This window comes from Pelodiscus sinensis, chromosome 2 (assembly GCF_052426305.1).
Source record: "Pelodiscus sinensis isolate ZL-2025 chromosome 2, ASM5242630v1, whole genome shotgun sequence".
NCBI lineage: Eukaryota > Metazoa > Chordata > Testudines > Trionychidae > Pelodiscus > Pelodiscus sinensis.
The window spans coordinates 32,958,372-32,981,577 of record NC_143053.1 but is presented as its reverse complement, the minus strand read 5'-3'; the positions used below and the strand labels follow the sequence as shown (position 1 = coordinate 32,981,577).

Sequence of the window (23,206 nt, the reverse complement as noted above, 5' to 3'; positions counted from 1 at the left end):
ATCCACATTGACAGCCCGTTTAGAGTCTATTGTTTTGTATATATAGTCAGGATTATTCTTTCCAATATGCATTATTTTGCATTTTATCAACATTGAATTTCATCTGCTATTTTCATGCCCAGCAAGCTCCCTTTGTAGCTCTTTGCAGTCTGCTTTGAACTTAACTATCTTGAGTAATTTTGTATCATCTGCAAATTTTGCCACCACACTGTTGCTTCTTTTTCCAAATCATTTATGAATATGTTGAGCAGCATTGGCTCCAGTACAGATACCCGGGTGACCATGCTATTTACCTGTCTCTACTGCAAAAATTGCCCATTTATTTCTTTGTTTCCTATCAATTAACCAGTTAGTAATCCCTGAGGATCTGCCCTCTGATGCCATGATTGCTTAATTTGCTTAAGAGCCTTTATTGTGGATCTTGATAGTCAAAGTGTGAGAGCTATTGAATCATCTTTGTCCAAGTTTGCTGACATCCCCAAAGGATTCTAACAGGTTGGTTAGGCATGGTTTCCCTTTACAAAAGCTGTCTTGATTCTTCCCTGATATATTATGTTCATTTCTGACTTCCTGAGCCCCAGTTTAAATCATCAACTGTCAAACTAACCTTCTCCTTATAGACTTTGGGATTCCACAGTCGGCAATACTATTTTGTCGGAAGGCTAACCCCTACCAATTTCTCTGCAGGCCTCCTCTCTAATATGGCTGTGCTCCCCCCCTCCTCCCGGAAGCCCCAGCTCACATGCAGAGATGTAATCACATAAAACAAGTTGTGTAGGAAGAATATAGAGTGCAAAAGCCTGAGTCTGCATGTGTACAGAGGAAGTCATCAATAGGCTAAAAATTGAAGGGCCATACTCTCCTTATTATTCCACCTCCAATAGTTGTTCCTTTGCCATCACTTTTCCCCTAGGGTAGCAGGATATTAGTGTATGGAGCAGGATTCCACCAAATGTAATGCTCATATGTGAGCATAGTTGGAGGATGTTTGATACCACAGAAAGTGGTCTTCCCGTTGGCCTGGGACCCATCTTTATTAACATTCTTGCTTCTCCCCCATATTTGTTGGGTGGAGTTGTGATGATGGGATTTCCACTGCTTCACGAGCCTCTGCTGCTGCTTCATCCTCTCTTCCAGCTGTTTACTGCTGGGATTTTCTCTATTCTGTCTGCATAAGCAGAGGAAGCATTCAGGCACAGGAGTAGACACAGGAATGATGGGATGGAAATGTTGTGATAGTAAAGTAGCTGAACTCAGTCCTGACCCCTGCTGTCAGGACAGGACATGTCTTCCTGTGTGCCAAAGAGCAGCAGTCAGCAAGTGAGCAGAGGAGAAAAACAAACAAGAAGATTGCATTTCTCCCACTCCAGACTGTGGCAGGGATTAATGTGAACCATAATCCTCTGATGCAAGATGGAGGATGGGAGCCCTTGTAAAGCAATCTGTCCATCCTTATGACTATATTTTATCCTGTTCTGCCTGTGCTGCTTCCACCAGAATCAAGAGTTTTGCATAGAAATCAGTGGCATGCTATGCCTTTGAATGCACAGCTATGAGAACATTCTCAAAGACAAAGTTTGACAGTGTACTATATTTAGTCCTGTACTTTTCCACCATCAAAACCTTTCATCTCAAATCTGTGCAAAATGCCCTCAGGGAGACATGAATTTTGTATTCTAAAAGAAGGTAAGAAAAGTGTAACTAGAATTAAACAAATCCCTGCCAAATACATTTAATTCTTAGGTGAAAGACTTGAGTTGAAAGCCTTTAACAAGGGGAACTGTCCTCCCTTTTCTGGCCAGTTTTCTAATAGCTGGGCACAGAATTTTGCTGGGTAGATAATGGATGCTAATGTGAGAAATCACAGGTGGTTTTCAGTAACAGTTCATAGGCCACCTATCCCCCGGGAAACAGGATGGAATTCTCTCCACTGAAGCATTCTTCTGTGCTGCTGGAAGTCCTCACTGAACTCCAGTGTCTGCTTCTCATACAACCCACTTCCCAATTGGTGGCTTTCATTTTGATTCAAGGCAGTCAGATCTTGAACCTGGGGGAGGTGAGGCAGTCAAAAGTGCTTGCCCAGGAGGAAACGGGAATGCAGAATCTTGATGCCATTTTTTGACTATGCCCACTTCATGGAAATACACTTTGGAAGCAATGACACTTATACTATCTGAGAAGCTGGCCCATTGTTTCTGCACTGGAGGAACACAAGCTTGATATTACTGTCTGGATGAATTGCAACTATGTTGTTTTCAACCTTGAAAACAGAAGTCTTCTTGCCTATAGAGAAACAATAGAAGACTCACTTCTTTTGTATAGCACTGCTCGGAGAAGTTTAAAAAACAGTGAGTCAGGCTAAGAAGTTTAATGTTATTGACCATACTTTTGCATGGAAAACCACATCAGAAATGCTTCATTCAGCTAAGTAGTTTGTCTAAAGGAATTTTGCAATGTACGCCACCTTAGGATCTGTCTGTGAATCCTACTATGTGGATACTTCTCAAAAAGAAGCACAATAGGGCTATGGAATTCATTGAGCTCCAGATGCTTCATGGCCTGGTAGGCAGGAAGCCCATACACTATCCAGCAAACTGGCCAAATATCAGGCTATGTGCAAAGGGAGGATTTAGGACTATGTACGTATGTACCCCATCAATATTAATGGCTGTTCACCTCAAAGTGAAGACTCTACTTTTACTGTTATATGGTTGAATGTACAGAATGTTAAAATAATGTTATGAATTATGGTAGAGGAAGCTTAATTACATGGCATGGTTTATATATGATGATAAAGCTGTTTCTCATGCAGATGACTGCTCTTGACGTAATAGTGTCAAAAAATCAAAAACTTATCTGGGAATGGAGTCCAAAACTGTCCTCTTGTCCTTATGGTGAGTTGCCAAAGTCTGCGTAATGAACCAGCAGACTATGGCATAAATTAAGAAACCTTTCAAGAATTATTTTTGATACCAAAGTTAACATGAATTTTTATAAATGTCTTGAAGATATATTTCCAGGCACTACACCTATATCTACAATATCAGTTTTATAAAATGAACCATTATCTTTATTATGATAAGCAGCATTTATTCAGTGAAGGAGACTCTTCTCTTCAGTTCAGATATGAAAGATTGGAGGAAAAGTTAAGTTCTTAGCAATGCAGCTGTGAAAATTTCTGTGTGTTGTGCATGCTAACTAGGTAATGTAGCATATTCTTGGGATGCACTGTCAGAGCAGGCTGTTTGGGAGACCATATTATAATTCATATTTTCAGAGTACAGCCATTTTAACTGGCACTTGCAGATTTTTGAAAGGGATAATTTGTTCTTTTGGAATTGTTTGTACACATTCTTTTCAATATTTGTTCATCGCTTATGTAGAGAATAGCAAAAAGAAACCTAGCCAGACGAGTCCCTGGTTGGTTTATTGCCATATGTGAGAACACATATATCCACATATGTTTCTTGCTGGGATAGTGTTTGATCAGTTATTGTAGAAATCAAGTGTTCTTTCTATGGTACTGCAGGAGGGTCATCACCATTTATCTAGTGCCTGATTTGATTGAGCAAACAATATTGTTTATTAGAAAAAGCAGAACAGAACATCTAGGGATTTCATTTAGAGAAGTCCAGTGATATTAGCTGAAACTTCTCATATGTATTATTTATTCAGAAACAATGCTAGAAAAAATATACTTTTGCGGATTGGCAGTTACATAAGTGCAACCAAAGTTGTGTAATTCTTTGTTGGAAGCAATCAAATGCCTCACAAGGCTCATCAGCTACAGAACTTCTAAATTAATATTGAAAGGAGAATACTGTACTTACTAGCGATTGCATTTACTGAAGGTAGGTGGCCAACCTTCCAGGCTTGTCCAGGAGTCTCCAGAAATTAAAGATAAATATTTTATTAAAGATTGTCATGTGATGAAACCTACAGGAATATATCCAACCAAAATTGGCAACCCTGCTTGGACTTTTCTTTCTCCTTCCTACCACCTGCAACAGTGAGCATAGATAGAGAGCAATATCCCAAGAAAGTATGCATGTGTTAATGGGGATATCGGGAACTACCTGAGAATATTTTATTGAATGGTAAAGGTGATGGAGCTGCCCTTTAAAGATCCTGTAATGGATCGCCTGTCCTGTAATGGATTTCCTTTCCTCAAAATTCCACTGACTAACACAAAGTCCCCATAAACAAAACACTTTCAAAATATTGGAGGTCAGGCAGAGTTGCAAGATTCCAGTACTGTAACAAGCCAATGCTTCCGACTTCTCTGCATATGTGGTAGAAAAGTACTTCTTGTGCAATGACTTTGACTAACTGGAGCTGGCTGGCCAGCATGATAGTTACAATTACCGTGCCAGAACTTCTGCTGAATTGTTATGGCAATAAGAGCAGCGTGCTGCATGAGCAACCTTATCTGCAGAAGAGAAACTGAGAGAAAGGAGAAATGTTGTCAGAGCTATTAGCTGGTTAATATGGATCTCTCAATTAAGGAAGAGAAAAGGTTGGGGGGTGGGGGGAGAGGCCACTTGGGAGTAAAATGGGGCTGTGTAATGACTATCCTGTACTTCTCCCCCTTACAAGATTTTCATCCTCAAAATGAGGTAAAGTGCTTATGCAACAGCCATGGTAGATTACAAAAGAGAGTAAGATTGTCCTATGTGCAAGACACCAGCTGCAGTATGCCCTGTAAGAGGTGAATGGCTTCTTGCAGAAGACTTGTTACATTTTGCAAATAATATCTTTCATTGCCTAGTTATTATTCTTTAGGGCAGTGGTCCAGATACTGCTAGTTGGCATCATGGAATATAAACAAATAAGGAAGTATTTAAATGGTCAAAAAACAGTGCAGATATCACAGGACACACTTTGCTACAGAGAACATCAGGTGGGCTGAGGAGCCTTGGATTTTGCACCTGTGATTTAGAAGCAACACCATCACCCTAAAACAGATTAATTTACCAGGAAGAAAGAGCCTAGCTTCTATGGCTGTGTATGTGCATTATTGTTTATATTAGATTATGGCCAAGGCTGGGCACCTTTGGTGAATAGAAGTCCTTTATACTGAGTCTCTAGTACCCATTATCTCTTCATTGGAGGTCTGGTCTCCTCTGCTCCTTCTAAGGGCCAAAACACTGTGTGGTACCTTTCCCAAAATGTACATCAAGGATTCAGCAGCATTAAGAAACCTGTTCTGCAGGCTTCTGTGCACTTTCATTTGGAAAGGGTGTGGAATGTTTAGTGTAACATCCAGTTCTAATGGCCTTGGAAAGTAAATGTTATTAACTAGTTGTGTCCCTAATATTATCAGCCCTATTATCAGCAATATGACCAAGCTAACACAGCATTGGGCAACTTTTTTTTATATGTGCTGTCCTGTTTGCTGTCATTGAGGTGACCCCAACACAAACCATATTAATAGAAGTAAAGTGCACTTTATAAAAGAGACTTTTTTCCATTCTTGGTATGTCTGTGCTTTCAACATGCTGACTGTAAAGGCATAACATCAATCTTCACAGTAATTAAGAAATGTGGGTTAAGTACAAAGGACAGCACTATACATTGTAAGATTTACTGTGTGTCTCATTTGCAAACAAATCCCACATTGCTTCAGAAAGGATGGTAAAATGGCGACTGCTGTGAGAATCACAGCTTGAAATACAGGATTTAATACCAATAAAGGTGTCAAGCTTAATGTCCACAGTCAGAGAATGCTGAAGACAAGAAGCATCATAAAAGCCTGCAAATAGCAGCTTATGAAGGTAGAAAGAGGTTATAAGTAGAACATGCATTAGTTTAGGACTTCTCATCAAAATGTGTTTATTACTGAAAATAGTGATAGTACCAATAATAAGGACGATTGTAGATTGATTCAAAGGGCTTTCAGTATTTTAGAGTTCTGTACTAACAAAGCAAAAGTAGCTTCATTTAAACAAATATAAACAAGAGGCCAAACAATCAAAAGAGGGAATGGCTATGCTATGAAATAGTCATGCAGTAAATGCTGTTGATCAGAATGAAAACCTGAGAGTTATGGGGAGGAGGGGAAGGAATTGCTTGAAACTTTTAAATATGTTGTAAAAAGAGCATTGATAAATCTCTGCAAATCTGTGGATTTCCATAGATATCTGTGGGTATCTGCATCTGTGGATGCAGATATCTGCAGCTTGTTTTTGTGAAAATGGATGTGGATGCGTATACAAACTTTATAGCTAGAACCCAGCAAATTTGCAGATATCCACTTTATATTCTCAGATGTCATTGTTGCTATCTGCGGCTCATTTTTGCAGATACGGATGTGGATACAGATTTTGTATCCATGCAGAGGTCTAGGTATTGAGGCCCTAAAGATGCGTAGACAGAGGGATGGAATGTGAATTCAAAATGTATGAAAGTTCTGACAGGAGATTAAAGCATCACTGGACCCCAGCTGCTCTGTGTGATCTTTTTTCACCTTTCAAACAGGAACAAGACCATTTCATTCAAGAGGATTTCAGCATAAATGAGCCACAATGATTTCAGGTCTTAGGAATCTGCTTCGATTGTAAACTTTCTGGGCAATGATTGCTTTTTGTTTGCGCATTGTATGGTGCTGTGCACATTGTCAATGCTAAGCTACAGAGAACTGTACAGATCTAATATATTTTAGGAAATCTAAAAGAAATTGAAGAAGTTGAAAGACAACAGAAGTCTTGACAATTTGTCATGGAGACTGATGTTATTTACTACTCTACCTTGTTCATCCTGTGAGCTCCCATAGTGTGAGAAACCATGATGGGGATGGTCAGATCTTGTGAGTCAGGCCTACCGATCTGAGCCACGGTGAGGGTCTGAGCCACAATCAGGAGTGCAGAGTGGGGTTGGAGCCACGCTGGAGCAGGATTAAGAACAGGATGGGAGTGAGGATAGGACTGGAGCAGGCCTACCCTTGGAGAGTCTCTTGCCACTATCAGACATAGCAGAGTTAAAAGCCCTGGAGAGGCCTTGAGCAAACTGAGTTGCTGTTCTTCCTGTGAGGCATATGTACCTCACCTGGGAGTCACTAAATCAGTTTCTGGTTTATAGATTGGCTGGAGTCTCACACAGGAGTGACTCCTCATCTAACACGTAGGAACTGAAGGCAGGGCTGGCCTTAGGAAAAATGGCACTTTGAACAAATTTGTATTTTGGCACCCATGATCCCCACTACCTCCACAACTATCCACCCTTCCCCCCCATCGCCCTGCTGCCTCACCATCCCTATTGCCTCTGGCCCCTGCTGCCTCCTCACACATCCTCTTACAACCCGGTTCCCACAGGCTCTCCTTCAATCCCCTCATCACTCTGGCCTCTGTTGCCGTCTCTCATGTTCCCCTCTCCTTGGTCCCCATTGCCTCCTCACCCATGCCTCACTGTTGCTGCCACATCCATCCACCTATTGCTCTGGCCCCTGCCACCTCCTCACCTATCCCCCCATCCCCCTCCTGGCCCCCACTGCCTCTCCATGCCCCCCTCATCACTGCAGTCCCAACTGCCTGCTCCCCCAGTGGTCTGAGGTCCTTTTTGTGGCCTCTCTCAGCCTAGGCCTTCTCCACTCCTTGTCTCTTGGCCCTGATACCCCTGCTCCCTGACAACAGGACCCTGAGCAGTTGCCCACCTATAAGGCTGGCCATGCGTGAAGGGCTTAATCTTGTGCCATAACTCCACCTGCTGAGGCATCCCAATGCAACCACAAAGCTGTCCTAAAAGAAAAGCCAAGGTGCATCTGTCATATGTCTTTTACAAGCCCATGCCCACCATCTACATTATCATAGGGGGATCTCAAAAAATAGTGAGGGGCAAAGCTAATCTTTCTTACCCCTCTAAAGATTGAGCCCTGGCTGTTGAAGACACCATTGCTTCTTAGAGTTGGCACTTGTCCAGGTTTTCTCAGGATCATCCCTATTTTGCAATATCTGTACTGGTTAATTTGTGAGGGTGCTCTATACATGTAGCTAGCTATCCAGTTCTATGGACTCAGGATCATCTTAGATGTCCCATTTTTTTGTACTCCGGGGTAACAACCCTAAAAATCTGAAAAACCACAATGTGGGGCCGAGCAAAAATGCAGCTTAACTACCAGTTCATCTGAGGATAGGGGTGAGAGAGAGATCAGGGACTAGGGGAGGATGTGTGATGGTGCAGAAAGCATGAGAGCATATTAGTCAGGCACTTAACAGCGATGAAAGCTCTGGTCCAACTCCTCATTCTCTCTCACAAAACAATTCTACAATTATCATCCAAACACTGCAATATCTATGTTGTAAGCTGTAGTCCTTGATTTATCGTTATTCTATAGCTTCCTCTAATCATTTACACCAGTGCAAAGTGTATGTAAAATGGTAACTTCGAGAACTCAGTGGTATAAGCGAGTACAAGATTCAGTGAACCAGGCTGATAGTTTTTTGAATCCTTGCAGTAGATTTCTGTAAGGGCAGTTACAAAATGTCCTAGAGGGCCCTTGATTACATTTTAATATAGTAGCAATAATCCTGATTTTTTTCTGTGTTTGTACAGCACTGAATACAATAGGTTCCTGGTCCATGAGTGAGACTTCTAGGCACTATGATAATACACATTTGAGTTAAAAATGGAGGCTCAAAGAATAACAAAACAGGACTGTTTTGCCAGAGAACACTACTGAAGTAAATGGCATTAGTGTAAGGGAATTTTGATTATTTTTGTGCTACATAGTCATGATGTCGTTGGGTTGAGAGAGTGCCTCTTCATTCACTCTCCTCAGTAAAAGAGGACCAAAGCCTGTCCATATCACTCCTCATTGTCTCAGTTGGGGCTGAGCATGTTCATTTTATATGGCCCAAATTCTTGATGAAAACATGTCTAAGGTACCAACTCAGAACCCAGCTAGGGATTTCTGATTGCCAGAAAAGATACTTCTGCCACCCCACATTGGTCTTTGTTTCCATGACTCTTGATATTTTTGTCATTATTATTATGACAAATGTATTCCTATATGTTCTCAAAAACCAATAGTCCCATATTCAAAAGTAGCTTTTGGAATTTGACTTATTTAGGAGCTTCTGATAGTTTCAACCTTAGCTATATTTTAAAACCTGCAATTATTTTCCAGTCAGAGGAAAGCAATAGTGAGTAACATAGATGCCAGTTCTCCCTTTTGAGATGCCTTTGTGGGCCATTTGGAATGCCTGAAATGGCATGTCACTTAAGAATATTTTTTTGAAACTCAATTTCCTGAATTTCTCTGCCTGTTCATAATATACCAGGTACAGAAAGCTGAGAGTCATCATCCCTGCTGATGCATCCCACACAGTATTTCTCAGATCCCTATATTCTTAGATAATGCAGTGAATGTGGTATGTTTTAACTAAAGGTGGACAAGATGCTCTCATCACTCAGAATAATGAGGTTTGTATTTTATCAGCAGCTCATACCACAAGAGGAGAGAAGACAAGTGGCAGATGGTGCTCCCAAGAGTACAGCTTAGATGAAGGATTTTTTTTCTCAGATCTTTTTTATCTAGGCAGTCACTATGACTAAAAGTATCACCATTTAAGATGTCAGCCTGGAAAAGGGCAGATAGGAAGATTTTTGCACACTCTCTCCAGTCTCAATCCTTCCAAATGTCTCCAAACCTTTCCCAAATGTCATAATTTTGTGTGCCTCTTTAGCCTTCAATGAGGTGTTTTCATCTTTTTAATGTTTGTAGTTTTGTGAAATGAAAGAAAATATTTCCTGTAAGTAAGAAAAACAACAAAATTCTGCTGACAGATTTAACTAACGGTTCATCTTTCCTCTATCATGGACGCTTTCCAGAAAGGAGCATCAGAATGTCTTCCACAGTTTAAAATATTCAGGCTATGTCTAGATTGCAGGCTTCTTTCGAAAGAAGCTTTTCTGGAAGAGATCTTCCGAAAAAACTTCTTCCGAAAGAGAGCATCCACATTGCCAAAGCACATCAAAAATACGATCTGCTTTTTAGAAAGATAGCGTCCAGACTGAATGGACGCTATCTTGCATGTAAATTGTGATTACAATGGATGGGAATGGCCACCAGGGCACCTGTGCTTTTTCCTCTTTCATTTTCTTTCAAAAGATCTCTCTTTTCCCCATCCACACACGCTTTTTTCCGAAAGAGCTCTTTTGGAAAAAGTCTTCTTCCTCGTAGAAGGAGGTTTACCAATGTTGGAAAAACCCCTCTGTTCTTTCGATTTTCTTTCAGAAGAACATGATTGCAGTGTGGATGTAGTTGAAGTTTATTTTGAAAAATGGCTGTTTTTCCGAAAAAAACTCTGTAGTGTAGACATACCCTCAGCTGACTTTGAATACCACAGAGTATTTGTAGAATTTATCACTTTTGTCCCACAAAATGTTTAGAATTCCTCTGATCATACTGACCTTTAATTTATAATCCGCTTCAATTGGTTTGCCTTTGTCCTGACTGTGTGCACAGTTCCTTTTCATTCCCAGAATAGAAATTGTTGCACCTGGCTTCTCAATCTGATTTATTTCTCAGAACTCAGAAAAGAGACATCCTGCCTGTCTTATGTGCTCACTATAGGTTTGGGGCTAAATTTTAAAACTCAGTGGCAATTGTTTCAATAGCATATGTATTTGCAGTCACAAAATTAGTGTTTATGTGCACAAAATTGATATGTGCACTAGGGATGTGAACAGGTAAACGGTTAACTGGTTACCCACTAAGCACCACTCTTTCCAGAGATACCTACTGGCTACCAATTAACTGGGACCTCGGGGTAGCCCCCCACTCACAGCCCACCATGGGCAGAAGGCTGCTTCAGCCCTATGGGGGTTGGGAGCAGGCCTCCCCCATGTGTGGGGGTGCCTGGAGCAGAAGCCACCCCTTCCCCGTGGGCAGGCTCCTTCTTAATCAGTTAATGGGTTAAACCTAAGGTAACTGATTAACCAGGATTTTACATCCCTAATGTGCACCTTCGGGTATGTTTTTGCTCAAGCACTTTCATGCTTTGTTGGTATGATTTTGGTGCCTAATTTTGCCCTATTGATATAGGCCTGATTACTCTTTCAGCCAAATCCTGTGTCTGTAAAAGAGCACACTCTAGCCAAGTAGCAGCTACAGAAAAACTGTTCCCCTTATGCATTTACAGAGAACTGTTCCATGATGATGTGCTCCACACCCCAGGAGGGAGCAATGGGAGATGAAGTGGGTGTGGAGAGGCTAATAGAGTCACAGTAAGTAGATCCTCAGGCCAAGTTTCCTATTGGTGGAGAAGCGCAGAAGTGTGGACAGCCCTGATTAGTTACAAGATTTGGGAGCATTGTTAAGCTTGCGTATTCTTTCCTGATGCATGTCATATTCAGGGGTGCATAGCTCAGTATTTGCTCAACAGAATAGATTGAAAGTCAATTTTAAGAGTCCTTCAGTCAGTGCACATATTTTATTTTTAAGCACAGAGCTCTTTGACTAAATAAATAAATAAATTAGTGCTGGGAGTGTTTGCACAGTTGATTGCTTATAGGCTTGAATTTCTCCCCACCTATCTGAAGATGCAATTACATTGCAACATCCATCTGAAAATCTCAGAGTGGCTCACAGAGGCTAGTAGATTTTAGTTTCACTAAACGGTGTTGTAGAGAAGTATGATCCTTGTTTTCAGATTGAGAAACTGAGGGGAACGGAGAGATACAGGAAGTTAACATTTCAAAAAGTGGCTGCTGCCTACCTTGGGGAATCTATGAGGCCTGGTTTAAGATGCTCAGTGCTTGAAACTCTTATGGTTCTTAAATTGTAGGGTACGTAGCTGCTCCGCACTCCGAGTATGTCTGTAGTGCGAAGAAAAACTTGTGGCCCAAGTCTCAGACTCACTCATGGGGACTTGGTTAGGGTTGCCAGATGGTTTCAACAAAAATACGAGACAAACTTGACATTACATCAAAATCTACATTACATCTTATTTAGAAAATTTCGGACATTTATATTTTCTCAATTTGTTTTGTCGCGAGAACTACAGGTCCGATGATGCATACCCAAGGGGGGAAGGATAGAACCAGGTGGACCGTTTTAGTAAATAAAAGATATTTATTTATGATAGTGATGAATTTATACTATTTATTCTAAGATTTTTAATAGACCGTGTTAATAATGAATTTACAGTATTTATTATATTTATTCTATGATTTCTAGTTAAATGTGTCAGAAATATGGGAATGGCAAGGGGAATAGCCTCTATTCTAAAAATATGTAGCTACACTAATTAAATAACAGTGATAACTACAAACTCTATGTACTACCCAAAACAACTACAACACTAAGTTTATACAACGAAGAAAATCAAAACATACGTTCCAACTTACACAGCACATGGAACATTTCAAAAATATCGGTTCGATTGAGAAGGTCTTGGTTACGCCTGAGAGTCGGGGGAGGTGGCTGGTCGGTTGATTAGGCTGGCAGCGCTTTCAAGTATATGGGAAGGCATGCACAGTGGTACGTGTGTTGCGAAGACCTCCTCGAGCGAACTGTGCAATGGGTATTTATCCCCAAATCTGCACATCGCTTTCCCGTGCTTGCATATTACCATATATGGCCCAACGGTCACCAAGTGGGGGGGTCTGTGTCCCAGGGGTTGGGCCGAAACTGCAGGTTTCATGCGACCAGGTAAGCCCCACAGTTCTCACGCCAAGGTGATGGGTGGGAGAGTCTGAGGCTATTTTCCCCTTTTCACACCTTCCCTTTTTCTAAAGGCAATGGTATGCAGGAAGGGTGCGGCCGGTTTCTCCCAAGGAGTACTGCAGCCCACTATAGTAAGAGCGGCTGGTCAAACTTTTTACTGGGGGCGGAGGGGGGCAGTTTTTCTCTAACATGCCCCTGTGGCCATGGCCGCGTCTGGGAAAACCTAGACCTCCACCTCCTTGTCCGTCTCTGCTTCCTCAAAGGCAAGCAGCCCCTCTTGTTCGGGCATGGAGATAGGTAGGGCGGAGATGCGGTTCATGAGGTTTTTTACGATGCCACAAACAAGGCACAGCACAAAGCTGTGCAATATGACACAAAGGGACCAGAAAAACTATCTTAATCCCCCAAGGCCAAATATGGAAGGGACCCAGCCAAATATGTTCTCCCACCAAGAAACAGACTCTCTGGCCTTCTTAGCAACCTCCTCGATATCATCAATAATCTGTGTTACATTTTGTTCAATAGACTTAATTTCCATACAACATTTACCTGCAAACTGAGGGTAGCTGTTGCCTAACCAATGACAAAACCCAGATTCTTTTATCAACAAATAGTCTAAAGCTAAATGGTTTTGCATTATACACGTGCATTTCTTCTACCTTTTGATTAGTAAGAAGCAAGGCATTAGCAGTCTTATTGCCAAGTCTTTCAATGCTAATACCAAGGGCTCGAACTTCCTCTTGCAAAATCAAATTGCCTACAGGGTTAAATGTGCCCACAGCCTGTGCGGTTTTACTAAACCAGCCCTCAATTGACTTCCAAATGTCCCAAGATCCACGTTTTTGTCGATGGGTGAAGCGGAGATGTTCGTCTCTCGCGTAGGAGTAGATGCCTCCTCCCTCAATTTGGATGTAGCCAAGGATGCAGCTTCCTATGGCGTGTGCAGGAAGGGTGGTGTGGGCTTGGCTGTTGCAAATCCAGAAGTGTCCAGGGCGGAGTGCATTGAGCTTCGAAAAAGCCGGTGTGTTTGGCTTTTGGTGGTCCATTAGAAAGGTAGTGAGGTCGTATTGGGGTGATGAGGACAACGAGTACCAGGGAATGGGAACCGGGTCTCCGTATTCATGGCCGTTGGTTTCCGTATGAATGTAAGAAATAGACAGATCAACGAGTTCCCTAAATATGGCGTTTCCCAAACAGCTCAAATACTGGACTGTCCGGTTCAAAATTGGACACCTGGCAACCCTACTTGGACTGTGGGGTAAAAACAGCAGTGTAGAGTTTGGGCTCATGGCAGAGCCAGGACTCTGAAACCTAGTAAGCTGGAGTGTCTCGGATCCTGGGCTCCATACCAAAAGGAAGCATCTACACTGTTATGTTAGCTCCACAGCCTGAGACTTATGAGCAAGAGTCAATCTGGACACCAAAGTCACAGGCCACTTTTGAAAAATTTGACCCAATTGATTTGCCCAAGGACACACAAGGAGATTGTGTCTGAGCCAAGAATAGAAACCACATCTCCTGACTCATCCTGTGCATTAACCGCAAGACCATCTTTCCTGCTTTGGAGTTTCTTCCTTAAAAGACATTTCAACTGGAACATTTACATTTTGCTGCTAAAACTTTTATGGCCCTTTAGGACTGTGTCAGTCTGAGTCCTTTGTGATTTCTTTGCAAGCAAACCTTGAGTATATTTACTCTGGTTGCCAGTGGATTTGGTGTTGTGTTCACTGTAATAAAAGTTCTTTGTAAAAAACATGAGAATGTTTTAGTTGGCTACAGGATAGTCTTTCAATATTTCAACAATTATTTTTAAAAAGAGGAAAATAAAAAACAACACCCCCATAAATCTTTGTCATTAGTGTCCTCTGTTAGAAGTTATTCTCATTAAGCCTCTCCTGATTAACTTGCCCTCAGTTTTACAGCTATTCCATTAGTGGTAATGCCTTTGCCTCAGTGCAACATGTTGCCTTGGAGTATCAAAAACACCAAAGTCTCCCCTTGTCTAAGAGCAACAAACTCTAAAATGACATGCATCTGACGAAGTGGGTCTTTGCCCATGAAAGCTTATGCTCCAACACTTCGGTTAGTCTATAAGGTGCCACAGGACTCCTCGCCGCTTTTGCAGATTCAGACTAACACGGCTACCCCTCTGGTACTAAACTCTAAAATGTGCTTTAATGTTTAGAGCCAGTGAATGACCTATACTGTGCATTCACCAAAGGGACCAATGAGACATAACTCCCTTGGGCCAGCTACCAGTATTACAGGATGGGAAGCTGCCGCTTTAGAGCCAAGGGTTCCCCTTCTATACAAAGAATGGGTGGGCTCTGCCACCCTGTCTGCACAGGGCACTGCACCAGAGGGACACAGGCTGTGTACACACTGTAATGCTGGTAAGGCAGATAAGGCTACATCTTCCCCCCCGCGCCTGCTTGTTTTCTGAGTCACACTCTGTTTCCAGGTCTGCTCCTGAAGTAAAACATACACAGGACATGTGACAGAATCCCAATTCAGCCCTTAGTGCCCTCACACAATGTATCTTTTCCACCTGATGTATGTCTTCTTTTGTAGAGAACAGTTTTAGAGCCCTCATTACCTAGAAATATTTTAAAAATTCTTCCTGTCAGTGAATGCATTTTGGTGAATTCTTTTTCCATATGGATACGTGACTTCACTACATACCTTTGAGGAGATATTTTGTATGTTTCTGTGCTTGATCTGAACATGTGTTTTGTCAGCCCTGGGGAATGTCTTCTGGGATTCCTACATAAGGCGACTGCGAAGAAGAAGAAATCTAACATATTTGGACTTTGGGAAATGGGAGCAGCTAGTGAAAACAATGAATAGTGAAGAAGAATGAGCTATTAAATGCCCTCCATTCTGCAGAGATTGTCAGCTTATAGCCAGCTTTCCCTTACAGTGCTGTGTATCCTGTTTGCTGTTCTTCTGGGCTCCCTCCCTCCATGCTGGAGTTACTACTCCTACCTGCCAATGATCACGGGTTAATTTGGGAAAGAAACAGTAGGAGCAATCTTCTAATATCAGAGCAAAAGTCTGCCAAGAGTACACAAGACATGTCCTGGTAACTGCTACAGTCTCTACAAGGGAAGCACAGAGTTTTAACAAGTGAAATTCCATATATCAACCTTTTTGTTCCCTCTTCCATCATTCTACACATCCTATCCCAGCTTGCCATTTAATTTTCAGAGGAAGACACAGTACTGTTCCTCCTGACCAGATGCTGTGCAGGGCAGGCACAGATATTCAGCTCACTCCAGTCTTTTTTAAAATATGTTGCTGCTTGCAGCAGTTACAGAGCTATTGGAGCAGAGGGACTGACCTGGGGTGGATACCCCAATCACTGGTCTAAAGAATCACCCTCATCAGTCCTCCCACTTACTGGCCCAATGGCTTTAAGTATTTGTCCACAGTGCAGAAGTCATTGGGCCAAAGAGAAAGAATGAGTCAGAATGATTCTAAGGTTCAAGCATCCACCGTGGAGGTGGGAGTCCCATAATCCAATCTCAGTTATCCACAGTGGATCACTTCAGAACACGTCAACAGAAGACACAGAGGGTGTCAGTGGTTAGAGCTCTCACATGAGAAATGGGAAGACCACCCTTCAAATCCTTTCTCCAACTCTGATGCGGGGGGGGGGGGGGGGGAGTGTAAATTGTATGGATCATACCCTAGAGGTGCCTGTCTCTCTCTGTTCATTGTATATATCCTAGGCACCTAACTAGGCTTTGTGGATCATGGTATTGTTCCTGTGATTTTTGTAGGCCCCTAAAAGTTAGATGCTGTGGTGCTCCTTATTGCAACCCTTGAGTCTTTTTGTGGATCCCACCATGACTTGCAAAAAATATAAAGAGGAAAAGACTAGCCATTCAGGATGAAATTCATCAGAGGCTAAAGGGGAGGTGTAAGACCCTGTGCATCACTTAAACCTAATGATAGTACACAGGGCTAATACTTGAGCTCTGTATTTGGGTAGGTTTGACCGTAAGGGCATATCTACGTAGGGGAATTATTTTGAATTAACTCCCCTTATTTGGAAATAACGAGGAGAGCATCCACACTACCAAGTTTATTTCAAAATACAGTAAACTTCCGATAATCCGTCACCTTTAGTATCTTGCCTTTAGTATCAGGGGGTGCCGGATTATCAGATATGCCGGACTATCGGAAGGGTGATGTGGGGGGGATGCCACCCCAGACCCCTCATAGCCCCGCCTTCCGATAGTCCGGCTCTGCCCCAGGCGTCCTCGATTCAGCCACTGCTGGTCAGTTTCAGCAGGAGTTGAATCAAGACGCCTGTGGCAGAGCAGCTGGGGTGCTGCCGGGTTGGTCCCACAGCGCCAAGGGGCGGCGCTACAGGACCAACCTGGCAGCACCCCAGCTGCTCTGCCCCAGGTGTCCCTAAGTCAGCCGCTGCTGAAACTGACCAGCGGCTGACTCTGAGAAGCCCGTGGCAGAGCAGTCACTTTCAGTGTCACTTTCAGCGGCAGCTGAATTGGGGACAGCTGGGGTGCTGCCAGGTTGGTTCCGCAGCACCGAGGGGCAGCGCTACAGGACCTACCAGCAGCACTCCAGCTGCTCTGCCCCTAGCTTCCCTGATTCAGCTGCTGGTCAGTTTCAGCAGTGGCTGAATCTGGGAAGCCGGGGGCAGAGCAGCTCCAATGGTCCGGCTTCCCGGAGCACTTCTGGGTTCCTGATGGTGCCGGACTATCAGGAGTACCAGACCATCAGATGCCGGACCAATGGAGTTTTACTGTAATGGGCTTGTAATGGTGAAATAATAACTACTGCTTATGAAGAGGAATAAGCTTATTTTGATATAGTTATTTTGGGAGTTATTATTTCAAAATAACTTATTTAGAAATAACCTGGTAGTGTAGGAATAGCTTTAGAGAGCACATTGAAAGTCGCCTTTTGAAAAGCCTTGCAGCAGTAATCAAAGACAAGGTCTTAAAATGAGCCCATAGTATAAAGCTGCTAAATAATCTCAAAAGAGCAACTGTATGCAAATTCTACATTCTTAATTCAGTGCTCACAGTATGCTGAGTGGTTTTGAAAGATTATAGCTAGCTAGATATAATCTATTTTGATATTTCAGGGTTAATTTTAGTAACTGTCTCAAAAGATTTGATGCACAAAGAGTGAGTAACTAGCCATAGGTTTCCTCCATGCTAATGTAGAAGTTTGTGAATCACATGAATACGCACATTTTGGTGCCCGTGGAGGAGGGGACACTAGCAGGACAACATGTGTTCCCTAAAAAGGAAGTTTTATCTGGCGGGGGGGAAAAAAGCAGAACTTCCCACTAATAAAATCAACATATCACTTGATTGTTTTCATTCAAAGGAGAACTTCAGGAATGTTGTGCACAGATTTAGACAGCGCAGGAAAAGGTATGTATTACTAGGTTTTCGGCCACTGAATTGAGTTTATTTTAAAATAAGTCAGGTACATCTCAGCTAGCTAAGAAAGTTGCGTAATTAGTGCTGAACTAGTCATTAGCTCTAGAAATTGTTGCCTACATAGAGCTAAGTGACCAAAAAACTGTTGAGGTGTTTATTAGTAAATCAACCCAAGAGCAATGAAAAGAAACACAGAGCCAGGGCCTCTGCAGCCATTTTGTTCCATATACTGTTGGTGGTTTGTATTTGTGCACTCCACAAACCAGGTCAGAAGACGATCACAGGGGACTTTGCCAAAGAAAAGTGACATTGCACTGTGCCACACCTTGACTGTCAATTAGGATACTTGCCTTTAGTATCTGGAATAATTTGGCTGTTTATGAGGCTGCTTATGCTTTCAGCATTTTGGCCCTGCTGGTAATATATTTTAACCTGGAACTAGGACTAAAAGCGCAGGGAACTGTTCTCCCCCTTAAGAACCTTGTCACGAGCCCATTGAAGAGGGTGGGAGCATTTGACATACATTTTATTGTTACCTCAGAAAACTCTCTCATTTAATAAAAAGCTTTTTCCTGAGGCAAGACACTGATTGTTCAAACGTTAGTGGATCACATTGCTGATATTCAAAACAGTGGTGGCCATAAGGCTAAGAAATAGTTTTTGGTCACTGAAGAGGCACTCTTTGTGTCAAATTACTCTTAATTCAATCCTTTCTAACACGATAGAGATACAGCATGGTCAAGTCCTCATAGGTGGGAGTAGGGGCTAGGAAATCATGTTCTGTATACTCGGGTCTGCTGTTAATCAGTGTGTAGCTTTGACCATTTTAATTCTTTTTTTTGCCATGAAGAAGCCGAAGAGTTGATTTAGGGCAGAAAATCAAACTGTGATATTTGTCTCAATAAGATATTTGTTTACTTTAAAATTCAGGGTACTGCTGAATATTTGGGCTGGCAATCTGTGCTTTATTAATGTTGCTGAAAGGAGAAAGACACCGCAGGCTGAAGTCAGAGGTTAATGAACGGAATTCAGTTTGTTTAAAAATACTAAATCTATATATATAATGTATGTTATCTGGGAGAATTCTATCATTGTGGAATTTTGGTACACATTTTGCCTGATTAAAATGAAGTTATCTTGGAATGTGTAAATCTAGTAGCTACAGAGCAGGACTTTAAGGAGATACTGCAGAAAATATGCCCAGGTTAATATATGATGTGATCAGTAAAATGTGAGTATTGCCCTTAAACCTAATTTGTACAATCTGTGTAGTCCTGACACTGGACTTTCATAGCCGTGAGAGTCCTTGCACCTGTATTTGTTATGCTATTGGGCCTAATCTTCATTTGCATTAGGGCCCCTTTAAACTAGTCTGACAATATAAAGTAAGGGTGGGCAATAAAATGGCGGTGGTTCACTGGGGTTAGTCCCTGGTGGATCGCAGTTATTATATTTACCTGCACCTCAGCAGGTATCCACGATTGCAGCTCCCTTTGGCTGGGAACCATGATCTGGGGCCAATGGGAGCTGTGATTCCCCCATAGCTGTGGAAGCACATGTAAATATTATGGTGTGGGGGCCTGCTACAAGATACCCCTGGCAGACTGGATCCGGCCTGTGGGCCCGTATATGTCTACCCTGATATAAAGGGACCTAAGTGTAAATAAAAACCAGGCTCTATTGTCTCTAAGTAAGAGTGCTAGGAAGCTCATTATAAAGAAAAAAAAAGTTAAAAAGAAGATGATGAACATTTAATGAGTATAAGAGAAAGAACAGCTTCAGTCAAACTACACTGCAAGTGCAAAAAAAGAGAATTAAAGCACACATTGACTGTGCCCTTAAGAGTCAAATGTCTGATCTCTAATCACTTCTCGATTCTGCATTCTGGAAGCAAACTGTAGTTGTATCACTTATGCTTACATGAAACAGGAAGTGATTAGTTTGGAAATGCTATGAATCTAGCAACACCATGTGATCCTTGTTTCAAATTCAGTTTAAAAATATATGATGGGGGAAAAAACAAAAAATGTCAAAAAGAGGAGGGGACAGACAATAGAGAGTCATCTGTGTATAGCATCAAAATTAACTTTGTTCTGCTGAGATCTCATTTAGTGGGTATCATTAAAAGAGAACATGCACAAACTGAAACACAAATCCCATTAGGATCAGGACTGACCCTCTCAAAATCCACAAAAAAACTCTTAGGCAGAACAGCATGTTCCTTTTTTCTAATAAACTGATATTGGCCAATTAAATATGAATTGAAGTCCTGAAAGGTATTTCCATAAACATTTAATAATATAGTCATTTGTGTATACAGGGAAGCCAACAGCCTCACCATGACCCTCGACAAGTTGGGGGAAGAGGGAGCTGTCTCTGCACTCCCGGAAGGGCTGCCTGGACCACAACACTCGCAGCCCTCAAAGCTGCCAGAATAGGTCATGTGGTGCTCCGGTGGCAATTTAAAGGACCTGGGGCTCCAGCTGCTGCCACTGCCACAATGGTGGCAGCTGGGATCCCTGAGCCCTTTTGAATTGTCGGGCCCCAGGACAGTTGCCCTCTTTGCTCTCATCATGTCTGTGGGCCTGCATGTATGTGTATAGGTACGGAAAATAAGAACAGAAATGTGGTGTAACTTTATTTTTTCTCCATATAATGCACATTCTGTCATTTAATTTTGGAAATGAGTTCCATCATAACGGGAGAGTATAGCCCACAGAGCCTAATTCTGAGAGGTCCTTAGCAGTTGAAGTCAGTAGAGACTGTTGGTGCTTCGGACCTGTTGAAATCATGCCTTAGGCATCCAAAGTTAGGTGTCCAAAAACAGATACCCAGAGCTGAAATACACTTTTGAAATGTCTGGTTTCATTCAGTTCCCATACCATTTTGCTGAAAGAGACTGTAAAAGGCATTAAGTCTTTCAATTAATCTTATAGTCAGCCTCTTCCATTGTACTATGCAGAGCATTGCACTGAATCAGTTCTTATCTCTTGATTGGACTACAGTAATAGCTCATGCTTATTTGTACTATATTATATTTTTATTTTCCTTCTATTGTCACAGTCTAATTTGCTTTAAAATATGGCATTCCTCTTTTTTGAAATCCTTGCATAGATGCAAGAATAAATGTTAAGCAGGGTTTTTTTTAGAATTGCAGAGTTTCCTATAAAAAAAGGAAAGGACCTGTTGGGTTAGCCAGCTCAAATCAGTGTAGTTTGACCTTGGATAAACACTGAATGTAAAAACTAAAAACAATACTTATGTTAACTAACAACATGTACAACAGTATACACAGACAGAGCCCATGCAGGTCAGAGAAACTAACAACAAATTCACATATCTTTTCAATAATATCTGACAGGCATGACTTGTCAGTTTGGAACTTATTACATTTGATAAGACAACTAAACTTGAAGGATTGCAGAATCTAAATCCTTCAGAGAATATTACAATAATTAAATATTACAAAAATTGGCCCTGAAGTATTCAGGGAGACGCAGCCTGTTACAAGATCAGGACCTAGGAGATAAAGCTAGCAGATAAATGGTAATCCTACCTCAAATGCAACTCTAGTGATTTTCTTTCCTAGCTTCTTTTTATAAAATTTGGCATTAGGTATCATATTTGTAAATATAATTTAAGTTGGGGTCATCCAATTCCACATTTCAGTGCTCAAATATACATATAATCATTTAAGCAGCAATTTGAGTTATGAATTGTGAAGTGTGTGCCCTTTAGTTATTCACATCTGAAAAGGAGCTTACAATGTTTATTTCCTGAAAGCATAAGAATGTTTACAAATTAATACAATTAAATTGCCATATAGAGAGAGAGTTGATACAGTAATTAACATTGATTTTTAGTAAACACCAAATTATTGGGATTAGATTTAGACTTGATTTTCACTTCAGAGACCTGGTTCAATTCCTAATTCACAAGAGAAAATAAGGCGGATGGTTACATCTTAGACTTTATTCACATTTGTCTGTAGCTCAGTAACATTGGGAAACTTGGCAAGTATGGCATGAAAGAGGCTCATTTTTTGTATAGCAGGCATGTGTGTTGGCAGAATCTGAGGAAACTTGAACAACATTTGCTGGCATTGTGCCTGGTATTAGCTGCTGCAATTACCACTTATTTTCACAGGCACCAAGCTTGTCCACAAATAATTATAGGTCACTACCACATGCTGTTGTGTAGCTTTATCCCTTTCTCTCTTAAATCCCCTGTTAATTGTAATATTCTTTTCACCCTTGAAAATATTTCTTTCCCTACTAATTATGTCCTTTATTTTCACTCTTCCCTCCCCCACCCCTTTCTAGTCTGGATGCCAGTATGCATAGAGAGAGATATTTCTGAATTTGTTATGAGGCTGAGAAGTAGCCCATGAGTTCCTGGAGTTGAAAAAAAATCCCAGAGTGGAACTAAAAGGTGTCTATACTCTCTGCATTAGGAGACCACCAAATGTATATTATTAAATTATTAATACAGCACCATAATTTTTTCTGGAGCTTTATAGAGTAAAATACTTTTCCTCATAGTTTTGATACAATGCTGAAAGTGATTGGGCTCCATTCACATTAGCACTTACACCTTTGCTAACACTAGCTGCGGTAATGTCACATACCAGAAAATAACTTTTGAGAAATGCCCTTGACCTTACAGCACCAGTTCTGTGGCTATCATTTTTATAACAGTGCTGAATGAAGTCATGTGGAAGTAACAGCAAAGTTTCCTCTGCAAAACCACTCATTACTGTGTTTCGGGAAGCTGAGGGTTATGAAGCAAGTTTAATCAAGGAGTGTTATTCTGTGAGACTGTTCAGACTATTTCCCATATGAAACCAACCTAAGATTAAAAAGCAATCTACAAGAAAGATTGAAGAAAATCAGCTTTTTTTTAACAAAATATTACTGGAGACCACTATTGTGTCAGCTTTCATAAAGTAGAAAAGGTTAAACCTGACCAGTATTCAGAATGGAGACATTCCAAAAAATCCTAGCCATGCCATAGGATGGCCTCGGAGAGGTAGCCCTGTTAGGCTGTAACTGAAAAAAATTAACAAACAACAAATAGTTCTTCAGCTGTTAAGTACCCAGTTCTTAGCTTTTTGTGTCATTAG

The 23,206-nt window shown here is 41.5% G+C and overlaps 1 protein-coding gene and 1 long non-coding RNA gene across 9 annotated transcripts in view; one reads left to right on the top strand and one right to left on the bottom strand.

Annotated features, from left to right (window-relative positions):
* Window positions 1–23,206, top strand: part of OXR1 (oxidation resistance 1) — a 397,147-nt gene that overhangs the window by 258,540 nt on the left and 115,401 nt on the right. The window contains exon 1 of one of the 6 annotated variants that reach the window (XM_089776185.1): window positions 18,027–18,075. The exons of the other annotated variants lie outside the window; for them this stretch is intronic. Coding sequence (XP_089632311.1) covers window positions 18,042–18,075 — 34 coding nt within the window. The 5' untranslated portion in view covers window positions 18,027–18,041. Of the gene's footprint in view, window positions 1–18,026; window positions 18,076–23,206 lie in introns of those variants that run through there. 6 annotated transcript variants of the gene reach the window in all.
* Window positions 1–23,206, bottom strand: part of LOC112544064 (uncharacterized) — a 65,848-nt gene that overhangs the window by 37,022 nt on the left and 5,620 nt on the right. The gene's annotated exons all lie outside the window — the stretch shown is intronic.